Raw genomic sequence first — 15930 nt, 5'->3', positions numbered from 1 at the left:
GCCTGGGATTTTATATACAGCATTCTGGAAAGCTGTATATAAGAGCTCAGTGGTGGTGGCCGCAGCTGATAGTCGCCAAATCTGTTGACAGGGTCCCTTTAAATGTATATGTTTTTGCAATGAATGATATACAGTGATATACATCCATATCCTGTCCACATCCATTAACTTGAGAACGGTGGCAGCTATAGGTATAGAAGTGGTGTCTAGGTATAGTAAAGTAGCCATGCCCTACGCAATGAAAAATGAAACCACCTATAGCGCCACCAAAACCATACCTCCGACATGGAAACAAAGCCAGCTGACTCAACTATGCATGAAAACATAGGAAGTGGAGTGCAGAAAAATGGTAGCAGGTATTCTGGACTCACGAGTGTGAAATATTTGGCTGTAATAGAAGGCCGTTTGTCTGCTGAAGGTCTGGATTGTGGTACAATAATGAGGGTCTACTTTTAAAAGTGAAACATGGGGGTTCCTTGCAAGTTATAAGATGCATTTCAGCAAATGAAGTAGGTGGTTTGGTCAAAATTAATGGTATCCTCAATGCCCAGAATTACAGGCAAATACAAATCCATCATGCAATACCAACAAGGATGGTTCTTGGAATGGTCATAAGAAAAATCATACTATTACTACAAGAAGAATCGTCCTCATTTAGTCCCTGCAATAATTTGTGTGTGCCGATGCAAATATATCAATCCAGAAACACATACAAAATGTGTGAATTAATAAACAAGTAGCCGCTTTACAGAGTTGTAGAACAGATGCCTGGTGTCAGACAGCCATAAAGGCTGCCATAGACTGAGCAACGTGAGCTCTAACACTGAATTTGGGAGATATGGCCTTATCGTTATATATTTCCAGAATGACAGATAGAATCAAGTGAGCAATAGTCACCTTAGAGGTCAGACATTGGGCAGGCCCTTCCGAAAATAACAAATAAGGCATCCAAATACTTGAATGGAGCTATGACCGACAAGTAGCACTGCAATAGTGGTTTGTAATAGTGAAATCACAGGCGTCCATGCCAGCATCATGCAACACGTTACACAAGTCTGTAATGATGACCCGAAAAAGGGTGAAGAAGCTTCAACTTCAATATCGCCATAAGAAGCGTTTGCTCTAGTTTGCAAAAACAGGAAACAGAAAAATGAACAGAATAAAATTAGAAACTTGTGATTTGGTTGGATGGGACAAAAGTCAATTGACTGATGGCTGCAAATGGGTCTGGAAGAAACAAGGGGAAAAAGGGGCTGGTAGATTAAGAAATTGAAGGAACTGTCAAGATAGCAAGATAGGTGGAGGATGCCTGATGACATAGGGATCTTTCATAGCCAAAGGCGTTGGATCCTTGACCAGGATCAATGTTGGTCTGAATATTGAGCTATACGTGAATATCCTACAAGACAAGCTACTTCGTACACTTGACTCCGATGGATATGAAAACAATGACAGTGTTCCAGCAGGACAATGACCAGAAGCATACGCTGAGATTGGCAAAGAAAATGGTTCACTTACAATGAAGTAGATGTGCTGGATTGACCCCCACAGTCCCCAGACCCCAACCCAATCAAATACTTGAGGGTACAGTTGATGAAAAAGCTGTATACAAACCCAAGAGAGTTAACCAGTAAGCTCTAACATTGGGATTGTGTAGAAGAGACCTGGAATCAGATTTCGGTTGATACATGCTTGAATCTAAATGAGTGTATGCTCAGAAGGATTCAGGCAGTGTTGATAGTATTTTGCAAATCTCCCTTGACTAACAAAAATGTAAAGTTAAAATTGTTAAGAGAAAAACAGTAATGCAGTGACATGACAAGAATCTGCATAACAAATCATATGCTAAATAGTTGCAAGTCAAATTTATGTAGGAGATAGCCAAGATGATTGTCTATAAAATGAAGGTAGTCTCACAATCAAAGCTGTAGTGGATGGTGAGATATGGAGCCTGAAAGCTCAAAAAATCTTTACCCTCTGATCGTCAGTGTTCTACTGAGAAAGGGTGCTGGTGGAACTTCCAATGGGAAATTTCCATGTAGTATTACTTTGTCTGAAAATTATATAAGCAGACTACTTACAGGACAATACAAAGAATTGTTGTGCATTTTTTTCCTCCAAGTGCTTGTGACTAAGGTGGCCTAGACCCACAATTTGGCCTCATTAGTGATCCCGTAGTCTGATTTTGGGTCAGAACAAAACAACAACAACAGCCTCCAGGTGGCAACAGACTTGACCCATGGTTCCTGTGTCCCTCAATGAAACACATAAGAAAAAAAACATTTTCCTACAAGATTGCTTGAAGAATCTACTTTTGATTAAGTGCACCTATGCAGATGTCCTGTATTTTTCTTCAAAAGATTGATTTAACATAAAGAACAAAGACTCCTGGAAGTGACTATATGGTTCCCACAGAGCCCTGAACTGAACATCATCTGAGTTTGCCTGGGATTACATGAATGGAAAAAAGGATTAGCCCAAGCCTACATGCACAAAACACCTGTGGTTACATCTGCAAGATGTTTGGGACAACCTCCCTGCCAAGTTTCTTCATAGGCTGTGTGCAAGTGTACCTAGAAGAATTGATGCTTTGAAGCTCTTTTGAAGGCAAAGAGGGACTCTGGTTTTCATTCTCTTTGGACTTGATAAAATTATTAAAAAAGAAACTATTAACACTTTTGTTTAAACGTTATTTTATCCACACCTGCCTAAAACTTTTGCACAGTACTCTTCAGTGCTTGTAGATCTAGGTTTTTACTTTTAAACTCACAGTTCACCTTCTCAACCATAAAATGAAAATTCAACTGTACAAATTTTCCTGTTAAAACTTTCTTTTTTTCAGTCACTTCTTTAATTTGTTCCCCCTACATCTTACATTGTGTAGGTTAGTAAGGATTAGAGATGGATAGAAATGCATGGGTCAGATTATACAGGGTTTGTCTGCAGTCTGTTATCATGGGGCACATAGGTCTGTGTAGGAGCCGCAGACACAAAATAGATAGTCTTCATTAAAAAGCTGCTATCTGCTTCTTTCTTTTACTTGTATTGGGACTATTACATAAAATGATTTATTTTGAAAAAAAAAAAAAAACATCCACCATTGGACACCATAATTTTTTTTGTACCTACATAGTCTTCATCCACCCATTTCTATGGCTAAACATGGGGAAAAATATGTTTAAAAATCCTACCATGTTTAAAATGTCTGTGGTGCCCCCAAAACTTTGTTGGCTCACACGGTCAGATTCGTCATCCATAGAAAAGCTTTTTACAAAGTCATGTCTTTTCTTTTCATCTGCAAAATAAATATGTCAAATTTATAAAAGGTGTAAGACCAAAGCAAAATTTGACAGTACCGTTTTGTCACTTATAGCATAAATACATCTTATCTGTGTGTCTCATTAAGGGATAGAAATATCCTAGATGGGATCGTACTGCTATGAGCCAGAATACAGAGCTGATCTGTATGATTGATTCATATTCGGGTGGACTTGAGAAATCCCTGTATTTTATGGGCAGTAGTGATGGGTGGACCTGAACTGTAAAAGGTGAAATCACTGAGTTTATTGAAGTCAGGTTACCTGCGGTTACAGGTGGATGACCATGGGAACATCCAGCTGTGGCTGCAACTAACGTGAGTGACGTCACCGCTCATCACTGCTCAGTCTCTGCCTGAAGTTCACAGCGGGCGGTCATGTTCAATGATCGCGCTCTGTGACTTTAGATGTAGCAAAGCTAGAATCGTCTTGGGACCTCATGTGGATTACGTCGGACCTGCAGGGGTGTTATGGGGGTTAATAAAATGGTGAAAGAGGGTAGCTTTTTGGTATTCTATTTGAAATAAAGGATTTTTTCGGTGTTTGTGTTTATTCCCTTTGACTTACAGATTAGTTATGGGAGGTCTAACAGACACCTCCTATTACTAATCTAGGGCTTAGTGGCAGCTGTGAGCTGTGATTAACCCCTTATTGACCCGATTGCCACTGCACCACGGCACTTGTGAAGAGCCGGGTGAAGTTTTGGGATGGTCACATCTAATGGATGCGGAAATTCCGGCCAGCTGCTGGCTGATATTTTTAGGCTGGGGGACCCAATAAGCATGGGCCTTCCCAGCCTCATAATACTAGCCCCCAGTTGTCAGGCTTTATCTTGGCTGAATATCAAAATTGGAGGGGTCCGCATGTATTTTTTTTTCTTTTTAATTATTTTGTTAAATAATAAAAAAAAAAAATGTTTATTCCTATTTTGATACACAGCCAAAATAAACAAATGGCTAGGCGCTGCAGCCTGTAACCGTATGCTTTATCTGTGCTGGATATGAAGGGACCCAACGTCAAAATTTTTATTTATTTTTATACCACAATAGACGCACACAGCATCTGTGCTTGGAAGCAGTTAGACACATTCTGTCACTCAGGGTGGGGGCGTGTCTGACTGCAACGAATCACAGACACCATTGGGTGTGAAAAGCGAGGCATATGCAAGGTGATGAGCTGCCCTGGAAGGGAATGAAAGGCCGTGGCAGCAGTTACAGCCACGCCAGAGTCTCGATAAGTACAGCCTGCTTGTATCCCCCTATCCCTTCTACCACCATTTTTAAATCGCTGGATTCTGGTCTCTATAGACCTATATGGGGACCGGTGTTAGGCCAGATATGCGGGATCAATGCCGGGGCGAAACCTAGGTTTTTTTAAAACCCGGTAAGACCTGCTGGTCCTGTGTATCTGCAAGTCCGCTCATCATTAATGGGCATCCATTAATGTGAATGGTCATTATGGTCATTATGTAATACTAAATTTCATCCACGGGGAAGCACCAGGCAAAAATCAGGTGTTAACTGGCATTGATTTGAATATATTTTATTCTGTCTCTCTCACCACTTTCAAAAATGAGATAATGAAATATCACCATTGACTAAAACCATAAAAGGTTCCATGAAGCCAGCTGACATTATATACAGTCTATTATTTTACTAGTGGTCAGGTTAAACAATAAATTCTCATTATACTGGGTGACATTATGAATGTTGTTTTACAATTCTTCTGCTTTTACCTGATTTAGAGGCTGCTGCAGCGTCATGGGCACTTGATTCACTACTGACTTGTCTTACTTTAAGAAGATTTGGAGGAACGGTACTGCTAGGAAGCGGCAATGAGGATTCCAGTAAATTACTATTTAATGGCGGCAGGGTGCGAGTCAAGTCACGTATCTGTTCAGGCGAATGTTTCTTGAAGAAAGAGAAACCAATTACGCATAAACTTTCCTTACAATGAGAGAAAATTAATTGAACCACGATTCTCAAAACTAAACCTCAGCTTACAAGCAGCTGTTAAAACTGTAAAGGCAGTACTGAAAAGGAGGATTCTGCAGTGCATATAAGAATACTAATGAACTGCACCCTCCCAATAGCCACGGTGGAGGATTGTTTGCCACGACAGTACATACTTATAGAATTAATTGTGGATTGTGGGACCTTGATGTTATATTTAGGCATTATTTTCTGCTAAACTTCGGGACAGGGTCTACAGTGACTTAGCAAAGGAAGGCTTTAAGGCCGCTTTACACGCTACAACATCGCTAAAGTGATCTCGTTGGGCTCACGGATTTTGTGACGCACATCCGGCCGCGTTAGCGATCTCGTTGCGTGTGACACCTGTTAGCGATTTTGAATTGTTGCAAAAACGTTCAAAATCGCTAATCGGTGACATCCCCCCCAAGCTCAATTATCGTTGCTGCTGCAGTAACGATGTTGTTCTTCGTTCCTGCAGCAGCACACATTGCTACGTGTGACACCGCAGGAACGAGGAACCTCACCTTACCTGCGTCCCGCCAGCAATGAGGAAAAGAAGAGGTGGGCGGGATGTACGTCCTGCTTATCTCCGCCCCTCTGCTTTGATTGGGCAGCCGCTTAGTGATGTCGCTGTGACTCCGAACGAACTGCCTCCTTAGAAAGGAGGCGGTTCGCCGGTCACAGCGAAGTCGCTAGGCAGGTAAGCATGTGTGACGGGTCCGTGCGATGTTGTGCGCCACGGGCAGAGATATGCCCGTGTCGCACAACCGATGTGGGCGGGTACGCATGCTAGTGATATCGGTACCGATATCGCAGCGTGTAAAGCGGCCTCTACTTATATTATTTTTTGAAAACAATCTAAATATATTAAAATCTATGTTTATTTCCTGAAAACCCCTTAAATGAATTGGTATAATGACAAACAAGAAGGAAAGTGTGCTTATGAAACTTTTAAAACACTAACGATGTTCAAATCCAAGCTTTAAATAAGAGCTAATTCACACAACCACATAGCAGACATACATGTTTCCAATCATAATCCCCACACAACTGCAGATCTCTCAACCTGAACAGTTTCATATAGGACAATAATGCTTTTAGTTCAGGTCGAAAAATTTGCCGTTTGGCCTTGATTTGTGGCCAATATACAGACAAGAAAATACAGCCGAAAAGCGGTCATGCACATTAGCTCTAAAATAAATTCAAATAAAATTTTAGGAAGGATCGATTTTCAACCCCCAAATTAATAGAATACATTTACTGACTGCAATCAGAGATCCTAAAACTGGAAACAAATGTATTAGTAAACCAATATTGCAAAAAAACCTATTCTTTGTTTCCTAAAATTGGAAAACGCATTTAAAGGGTCATTTTTAAATGGAATCTGTCAGCAGGTTTTTATTACTTCATCTGAGAGCAGTATAATGTAGGCAAAGAGATTCTGAAACTAACCATGTTTATCTTAGATTACTGGTTGCAGCTGTTCTGACTAAGGGTACCTTCACACTTTAGCGATGCAGCAGCGATCCGACCAGCGATCTGACCTGGTCAGGATCGCTGCTGCATCGCTACATGGTCGCTGGTGAGCTGTCAAACAGGAAAATCTCACCAGCGACCAGTGACCAGCCCCCAGCCAGCAGCGACGTGCAAGCGACGCTGCGCTTGCACGGAGCCGGCGTCTGGAAGCTGCGGACACTGGTAACTAAGGTAAACAACGGGTATGGTTACCCGATGTTTACCTTAGTTACCAGCTCACACCGCTTAACATAGCGTGTGCAGGGAGCAGGAGCCGGCACTGGCAGCGTGAGAGCTGCGGAGGCTGGTAACGAAGGTAAATATCGGGTAACCACCTTGGTTACCCGATGTTTACCTTAGTTACAGCTTACCGCAGGCTGTCAGACGCCGTCTCCTGCTCCCTGCACATTCAGGATTGTTGCTCTCTCGCTGTCACACACAGCGATGTGTGCTTATCAGCGGGAGAGCAACAATAAAAAAACGAACCAGGGCTGTGTGTAACGAGCAGCGATCTCACAGCAGGGGCCAGATCGCTGCTCAGTGTCACACACAGCGAGATCGCTAATGAGGTCACAAAAAACGTGACTCAGCAGCGATCTCAGTAGCGATCTCGCTGTGTGTGAAGTACCCCTTAATCTCAGAATTGAGTGTAGCAGAGCTTGGAGCTGTTCCCACCCACACCAGGCTCTCAATATAGATTGTGCATTGACAGCAGGAGGCGTGCCAGACAACATGGCACAAGACTTCCTAGTTCTCTGGTGCTAATCACAGGATAATAAACCCTTTAGTTTAGGTAAACATAAGCTCCCACACAGATAAGAGACACACAGTTTTTCTTTTCTTTTTTAACCGTTGCAGCATGCTGGCCTCAGCTTACATTGAAAAATCCTGCTGACAGATTCCCTTTAACTTACTGTTCAGGAGTCCACTACTCCCCACCTCCTGGCTTTCTGCTTGCCAAGGGGTGGTGCTTTCTTCATGATTGACAGTTTAGTCCAGCAACACCAACCAGACCACAATATATATATATATATAAGGGGGCTCAATTGCACCAAGCATAAATATACACCAAAAAGAATTTGTGCAAGCCAAGATGTGAAATGAAGCATATATAATTTTTATTATTTATAAACAACAGTAACATAATAACAAAAATGGATCAGCCCAGAAAGGACGGATGGCGCGTCAGTGTGTTGGTGGGAGGCTGTGGCACTACTACTAATCCGGACCTTTGGTAAATGCTCTCTACATACATGATGTTAACTTAGTTTTTTGTTGCAGTCCCATATTATATTTGTGTATATGTTGACACTTACTAGAGATTTTGGGACTGTAATAGCTTGGTTGCTTCTATTCTAATACGCATTGCCTATCTTTTGATAGTCCGGTATTTAATAACAAGTGCCCAATGTTTCCCACTTTGCCATCCGTCCTTTCTGGGCTGATCCATTTTTGTTATTATGTTACTGTTGTTTATAAATAATAAAAATTATATATGCTTCACTTCACATTTTGGCTTGCACAAATTCTTTTTGGTGTATAGCTTGGTCCAGCAGTTCAAATTTGAATTGAGCGCTCCACTCCCCAATGCTACAAGCAGAGGCAGTTTTGCTTACACAGCATCAAAGAGAATAGTAGTACTGAAGCTGATCAGATACAGAGCATGTAAGCGATGCACTAAGAAACAGGACATCACTGATAGGCATAAGTGACTCTATAAGAGGCAACAAGCACTAAACTATAAGGCCAGAATCACACTTGCGAGTGGCTCGGGCATAACTAGTGAGAGTCTCACATCGCATTACCCGGCATGGCCTTCCGCTCTCCGGACAGGAGCAGGTCAGCTGCACTGAAATACATGCAGCAGACCTGCTCCTGTCCGGAGAGCAGCAGGCTGTGCTGGGGGATGCGTTGCGAGACTCGCGCGAGGTACCCACAAGTGTGTCACCAGCCTAAAACTGTAAATCCTTCTGTTTTTGAGACAGAAAATTGCAAATTTGCTGTTTTTTTTACAAGTACTTTGCAAATTTTATCCATTTAACCCTTTAACATATAACATTCATAGCAATTTTTAGATCTTGTGAGCTTACCATTTGTCATAACATTTTGTAATGTGGAGTTGAAGTGAACCTGCAGGTGTAATATGCACCCAGAACCTTGTTCAGTTCTGGGTGCATATTGCTAATTCCTGCCTAACTGTCCAAGCCTTTAGTTGCATAGATAATGGGAGCTTTAGAAAAAGTATTTCTAAAAATTCTATATGATATGCTAATGAGCGCAGGGACTAGTCGCAAGGGCATTAGTTCCTGCACTCATTCTTCCCTCTTAGCATGTTAGCACGCCCACAGGGGTGTACTAACATGCTATTCAATGTCCACTTGCAGCGTCATCACCAGCGGTGACACGCGTACCTGTTTGTTGCTGCAGCCTCAGGCGCAGGGCACTGTACATGATCAGGTCACCGCACTTCCAGTCATGCACACTATGAAGCCGGGTGTACACATCCGAGCTTCAGGGAGGTCTAGTGAGCATGACTGGAAGTGCCGGGGAATTCTGATCATGAACACTGCGCGGTGTCTGTGTAGCAACAAAAAGGTACACGCATCACTGCTTGTGATGACGATGGCAGTGGGTATTGACTAGCATGTTAGCATGTCCCTGTAGGCGTGCTACCTTGCTAAGAGGGCAGAATGAGCGCAGGAACTAACACCCTTGCGACTAGTCCCTGAGCTCATTAGCATATCATTCATAAAGGATCTTTAGAAATACTTTTTGTAAAGATCTCTCTATGTATGCTACTGTAGCCTGGGACAGTTAGGCAGGGATTAGCAATATGTACACAGAACTGCTCGTGGTTCTGGCTGCATATTGCACCTGACAGGTTCATTTTAAGGCACTGTATTTACGGTATATCATAGAACCAGGCTTACAGGATTTAAATGAAACAGTAAAAAAGAAAACCACATACTTTCTCCCTCCGTCTTACGCGGGCAGATGGAGACCTCTGGAGACCTATAGACCTTTCTCCATCACTATTGACCGTTAGATAATTCTCTTTTAGTTCATCGGAGATGACCAGTTCAGATTCTTTAAGTCTAGGTACAGCAAACACAAGCATGTGACAGCCACCGCACGCGACCTGGAGGAAAAGCACAAAAAATGTAGCATTTTCAAGAAGGACATGAAAAAAATATAGACAGTTTGTGTAGAAATAATAGATCAATAACGGCAAGTCACACGGAAATGTTTAGTGATGTTAGTTTGTGCAGGCTCATTGATTTACAGACATTGAAGAAAGCTAGTTGTGTATAATGTAAGCAATACAAAGGAAGATTACATCAATATTTCTGAGAAAACAGATCATCGCCATCTCCCTGCCAAGTATATAGAGCCTGCTGCCATTCCTACTCTGTACTTTTAAAGCTTTCCATTTATTAGTCCTGGATTCTGGACCTGTAATACAAAGTTTCTGACACTGGACTTGATTTTTCTACAAAACATGGAAAGATAAAGAACTACAACTAAATCCAACTACAGTTTGTCACAACATGATATTTCTATAGTCATATACAAACATTTATTAGTACCAAGCAATGGGAATGTATATGTTTGTTTTGTAAAGTAGTTATACATTTAATCCGTCACCAACCATCTGACAACTCTAAAGCCGTATACAGTTGTGCTCAAAAGTTTACATACCCGGCAGATTTTTTGCTTTCTTGGCCTTTTTTTCAGAGAATATGAATGATAACACTATCTTTTTTCCCACTCATGGTTAGTGGTTGGGTGAAGCCATTTTTTTTTTTAATCAAACTACTGTTTTCTCTTTTTAAATCATAATGACAACCAAAAACATCCAAATGACCCTGATTAAAAGCTTACATACCCCAGTTCTTAATACCTTGTATTGCCCTTTTAACATCAATGACAGCTTGAAGTCTTTTGTAGTGGTTGTGGATGAGCCTCTAGTTCCTGTAAATGCTTGGGCTTTCTTGCATGAACTGTGGGCTTGAGTTCTCCCAGAGTGGCTCAATGATATTGAGGTCAGGAGACTGAGATGTTCACTCCAGAACCTTCACTTTTTTCTGTTGTAGCCAATGACAGGTCGACTTGGCCTTGTGTTTTGAATCATTGTCATGTTAGAAGATCCAAGTACGTCTCATGCGCAGCTTCCGGGCTGATGAGTGCAAATTTGCCTCCAGTATTTACTGATATTGTGCTACATTCAACTTTCCTTCAACTTTGACCAAGTTTCCTGTACCTTTGTAGCTCACACATACCCATATCATCAGCGATCCACCTCCATGCTTTACATTAAGAATGGTGTTCCTTTCATCATAAGCCTTGTTGACACCTCTCCAAATGTAACGATTATGATTGTGATCAAAAAGTTTGATTTTGGTCTCATCACTCCAAATTATCTTGTTTCCGATGCTTGGAGGCTTGTCCAAGTGCTGCTTGGCATATTGTTGGCGAGATACGTTATGTGATTTGTGCAGTAATGGCTTTCTTCTGGCAACTCGACCATGCAGCCCATTTTTCTTCAAGTGCCTCCTTATTGTGCATCTTGAAACAGCCACACCACTAGTTTTCAGTGAGTCCTGTATTTCAGCTGTTTTTTCTTTGCATCCCGAACAATCTTCTTGGCAGTTATGGTTGAAATTTTCGTTGGTCTTCCTGATCCTGGTTTAGTTTTTTACGGAGCCCCTGATTTTTCATTTGTTACTCACTGTTTTAACACTGCTGACTGGCATTATCAATTCCTTGGATATCTTTTTGTATCCCTTTCCAGTTCAACTATCTTTTCCTGTAGATGCATTGACAATTCTTTTGCTTTCCCCATGACTCACAATCCAGAAACGTAAGGCCCCTTTCACACATCAGTTTTTTGCCATCAGTCACTATCCGTCTTCTCGACGGATCCGTCACAGATTATGGCAAAACTGATGCGACGGATCCGTTTTTCGACGGATCGGACTAGCTGGGGCCAAATAATACTTGGAGCATGCTCAGCTAAAAAAAACCGTAATCCGTCACTGGATTTCGTCATTTGACGGATGACAACGGATCTTGCGCCCATAGGCTTCCATTCTACCAAACGACGGACGGCAACAGATCTGTTGCTGTCCGTTTTTTCGACATATACAAAAAACGTTACTGTGGACATAGTCTCCGTCTGACGGACAAACATTTTTCGATGGATCCGTTGAACGACGGATGAAACGTGAGGCCATCCATCGCAATCCATCTCTAATACAAGTCAATGAGAAAAAAACAGATCCAGCGTTTCAAAATTCGATGGATTGTGACTGATTGCAAAAACTGATGTGTGAAAGGCGCCTAAGTAGCTGGATGAACGATGCAAGAGTCTGTCTGGATGAAACTCACTCAGCTTTTATGCACACACACTGATTACAAGCAAACCGATCACTGGTGAGGATGTTACCTTTATTAGCCATTCAAACCCATTTGTGTCAACTTCTGTGCATGTTATCAGGACAAAATCACCAGAGTATGTGAACTTTTGATCCAGGTCATTTAGATGTTTTTGGTTGTCATTAAGATAAAGAGAAAACACAGTAGATTGACAATAAATTACTTCACCCGACCGCTAGCCGTAAGTGGAAAAAAAGATTTTCTGTTATCATTCATATTCTCTGAAAAAAAGGCCAAGAAATCAAAAAATCTGACAGGGTATGTAAACTTTTGAGCACAACTGTATTTGGCACCCATACACCAGAGGGAATTCTTGGGTTCAAAGAGTCAATGCTTGCCACTGTTGCAATAAAGGAGCACTGTTGTACAGTAGGTACAGCCGGAACTGGTACAGTGATAAGAAACTGCCGCACATGCCATTGAGCTGAGCATAACAGTCTGCTAAAAATTTGCCCAGGGGTGGACATCTCCTTTAAAATGACTCCTGTCAACACAAAATGACTGTTCAAACCAAATATAGTCACTAGTGCATCATAGCAGGACTAATCCTTTAAATACACCTTCCTACCTGCTTGTTTTCCATGCATCTCCTCCCTTTTATGGCTTTTAGAAGCCAGAACTGTCAATCAAAGATGAGGGGTTGAGGAGAGAGGAAAAATAAGTGTGTGGGAAGATGTATTTAAATGACTAGCTCCGCCATGATGCATGAGCGCTTGTACTTGGTTTGGACAGTCATTCTGTGCTGACAGAGCTCCTTTAACAATTTTTAGATCCTACTGCAGTGGGGAGGCACTAATGCGCCTGCTACCATGGGGAGGCACTGATGCCCCTGCTGCTGTGCAGAGGCACTGATGAGCCTGCTGTTGTGGGGAGGCACTGATGCACCTGATGTCATGGGGAGGCACTGATGCACCTGATGTCATGGGAAGGCACTGATGCACCTGATGTCATGGGGAGGCACTGATGCACCTGATATCATAGGGAGGCACTGATGCACCTGATGTCATGGGGAGGCACTGATGCACCTGATGTCATGGGAAGGCACCGATGCACCTGATGTCGTGGGGAGGCACTGATGCACCTGATATCATAGGGAGGCACTGATGCACCTGATGTCGTGGGGAGGCACTGATGTGCCTGATGTCGTGGGGAGGCACTGATGCACCTGATATCATGGGGAGGCACTGATGCACCTGATGTCGTGGGGAGGCACTGCTGTGCCTGATATCGTGGGGAGGCACTGTTACAGCACCTACTAATATGGTAAAGAAATGGAGGGTGCTGTAGACGACTAGATAAATCCAGGAATATTTGTCAAATAAGGCAATCTGTACAACAACAAAGAAATCCTTGAAAACATGATTGGACATGAATATCTGATGAGCTATGTAGCTATAAAGGAAATGTGAACTTTCTACTATCGACCTACTAATTAAAGTTTTTTTAAAGGTGGCCATACAAAGCCTCATCATGCAATAGCTATTCCTATTGCTGTACGAATGCTATGTGACTGGTTAAGCACAACAGTCCTATTCATGAGAAAAGCTGCATTACCATGCAATCGTATTTGGTAGCCCCTGCTGCCTGAGATTCTGGAACGGAGTTTGTATTCTGTTCCAGCAAAGTCTACAATATCCCCAGATATGTGCAAATTCTGTTTTCTTATGGCTGAACTTTTATATTTAACCACTTAGAATGTGTAATCAGGTCTTACTGCACATAACTAATAGGGCAGAGAGGAAAATGCAAATAAAGAAACAATAGATCACATCCAAACGATTGAAAGAAGGTGCAGGAGCTACTGACAACAAATAGTTAAATGCAACATACAGAATAAAACTCCTGACATCAAAACACTATTTTTGTTACGAAAACAATGTTAGAATCTGATCTCTGATTCAGTTCATGATAATATTCCCTAGAGGGATGAATGTAGAAATTATGTGACCAGATGGATCCACAGCATGGATTATCTCTGGACAGCGACCAAGAAACACAATCCAGAGGACGTCTGATGTGTAATCTGCCACACTTCACAGACTGTATAACGGCGACTGTACTGATAAATACAACAAATCCAGATTTCGCTAAACTCTGCAAGTTTTTAATATATATATTATACTAGCTGTAGTACCCGTGCGTTGCCTGGGATAGTAAGGGGTACTTTACACGCTGCGACATCACTAGCATCGGCTAGCGATGTCCAGCGCGATAGCCCCCGCCCCCGTCGCACATGCGATATGTGTTGATTGCTGCCTTAGCGAACATTATCGCTACAGCAGCGTCACACGCACATACTTGCTTGGCGACGTCGCTGTGACGCCGAACGCACCTCTCCCTTTAAGAAGGGATATTTCGGCAGTCACAGCGATGTCACTAATCGGCCGGCCAATAGAAGCGGAGAGGCGGAGATGAGCGGGACATAACATCCCGCCCACCTTCTCCCTTCCGCATTGCCGTCGGGACGCAGGTAAGGTGATGTTTGTCGCTCCTGTGGGTTTACACACAGCGATGTGTGCTGCCGCAGGAACGACAAACAACATCGTACCTGCTGTCGACCTGACATTATGGAAATGAATGGCGTTACACAGATCAGCGAGATTGTACGCTTCTGTGCTCATTTATTGTTCCATCTAGGATTTACACATTACGATGTCGCTAACGGCGCCGGATGTGCGTCACTAACGACGTGACCCCGACGATATAGTGTTAGCGATGTCGCAACATGTAAAGTACCCCTAACTGTCTCACTGTCTCTCTCCCAGTCTCTGTCTGTGTGTCGCTGTCTGTCTGTGTCTATGTCTCTGTCTGACTATTTCTATCTCTGTCTGTATTTGTATCGGTCTCCATATCTCTGTCTGTCTGTCTCTCTCTATCTCTGTGCCTGTCTCTATGTGTGTGTCTGTCTGTCTCTTTGCCCGTCTGTCTCTTTGCCCGTCTGTCTCTTTGCCCGTCTGTCTCTTTCCAGGACTCTCTCTTTTCAGGGCTGTGTCTCTTTCCAGGACTGTCTCTTTCCCCGGCTGTCTCTTTGCCCGTCTGTCTCTTTGCCCGTCTGTCTCTTTGCCCGTCTGTCTCTTTGCCCGTCTGTCTCTTTGCCCGTCTGTCTCTTTGCCCGTCTGTCTCTTTGCCCGTCTGTCTCTTTGCCCGTCTGTCTCTTTGCCCGTCTGTCTCTTTCCAGGGCTGTCTCTTTGCCCGTCTGTCTCTTTGCCCGTCTGTCTCTTTCCAGGGCTGTCTCTTTCCAGGGCTGTCTCTCTCCAGGGCTGTCTCTCTCCAGGGCTGTCTCTCTCCAGGGCTGTCTCTCTCCAGGGCTGTCTCTTTGCCCGGCTGTCTCTTTGACCATCTGTCTCTTTCCAGGGCGGTCTCTTTCCCCATCTGTCTCTGTCTGTCTGTCTTTTTCTGTCTCTCTATCCATCTCTCCACCGACATCATATTACCTCACGCATAAGCTTCAACTAACAGTTTATTTTGTTCCTATAGCAACCACTGACAGTTGCTATTAATAACCTATAGCTTCCACCTCCATTCAGTTTAATGGCGGCAGGATTTTAGAGACTAACTGTAAAGCACGGGGTTACATTTTTCTGTCAAAACATAGTCTATGACGCTCCCTGGGTCGCATGAGGTGTCTGTGCAAAATTTCGTGATTGTAAATGTGACGGTGTGGATTCCTTTAGCGGACATACATACAC

General features: G+C 42.9%; 1 protein-coding gene across 1 annotated transcript in view; it reads right to left on the bottom strand.

The window, feature by feature from the left end:
• Nucleotides 1-15930, bottom strand: part of RPGR (retinitis pigmentosa GTPase regulator) — a 118846-nt gene that overhangs the window by 15149 nt on the left and 87767 nt on the right. The window contains exons 10-12 of the mRNA XM_075335508.1: nucleotides 9774-9944; nucleotides 5053-5227; nucleotides 3192-3295 (exon numbers count right to left, since the gene is read on the bottom strand). Coding sequence (XP_075191623.1) covers nucleotides 3192-3295; nucleotides 5053-5227; nucleotides 9774-9944 — 450 coding nt within the window. The remainder of the gene's footprint in view (nucleotides 1-3191; nucleotides 3296-5052; nucleotides 5228-9773; nucleotides 9945-15930) is intronic.

The sequence above is a fragment of the Anomaloglossus baeobatrachus genome, chromosome 2, assembly GCF_048569485.1.
Source record: "Anomaloglossus baeobatrachus isolate aAnoBae1 chromosome 2, aAnoBae1.hap1, whole genome shotgun sequence".
NCBI classification, from domain to species: domain Eukaryota; kingdom Metazoa; phylum Chordata; class Amphibia; order Anura; family Aromobatidae; genus Anomaloglossus; species Anomaloglossus baeobatrachus.
This window is presented reverse-complemented; position numbering and strand designations above follow the sequence as displayed.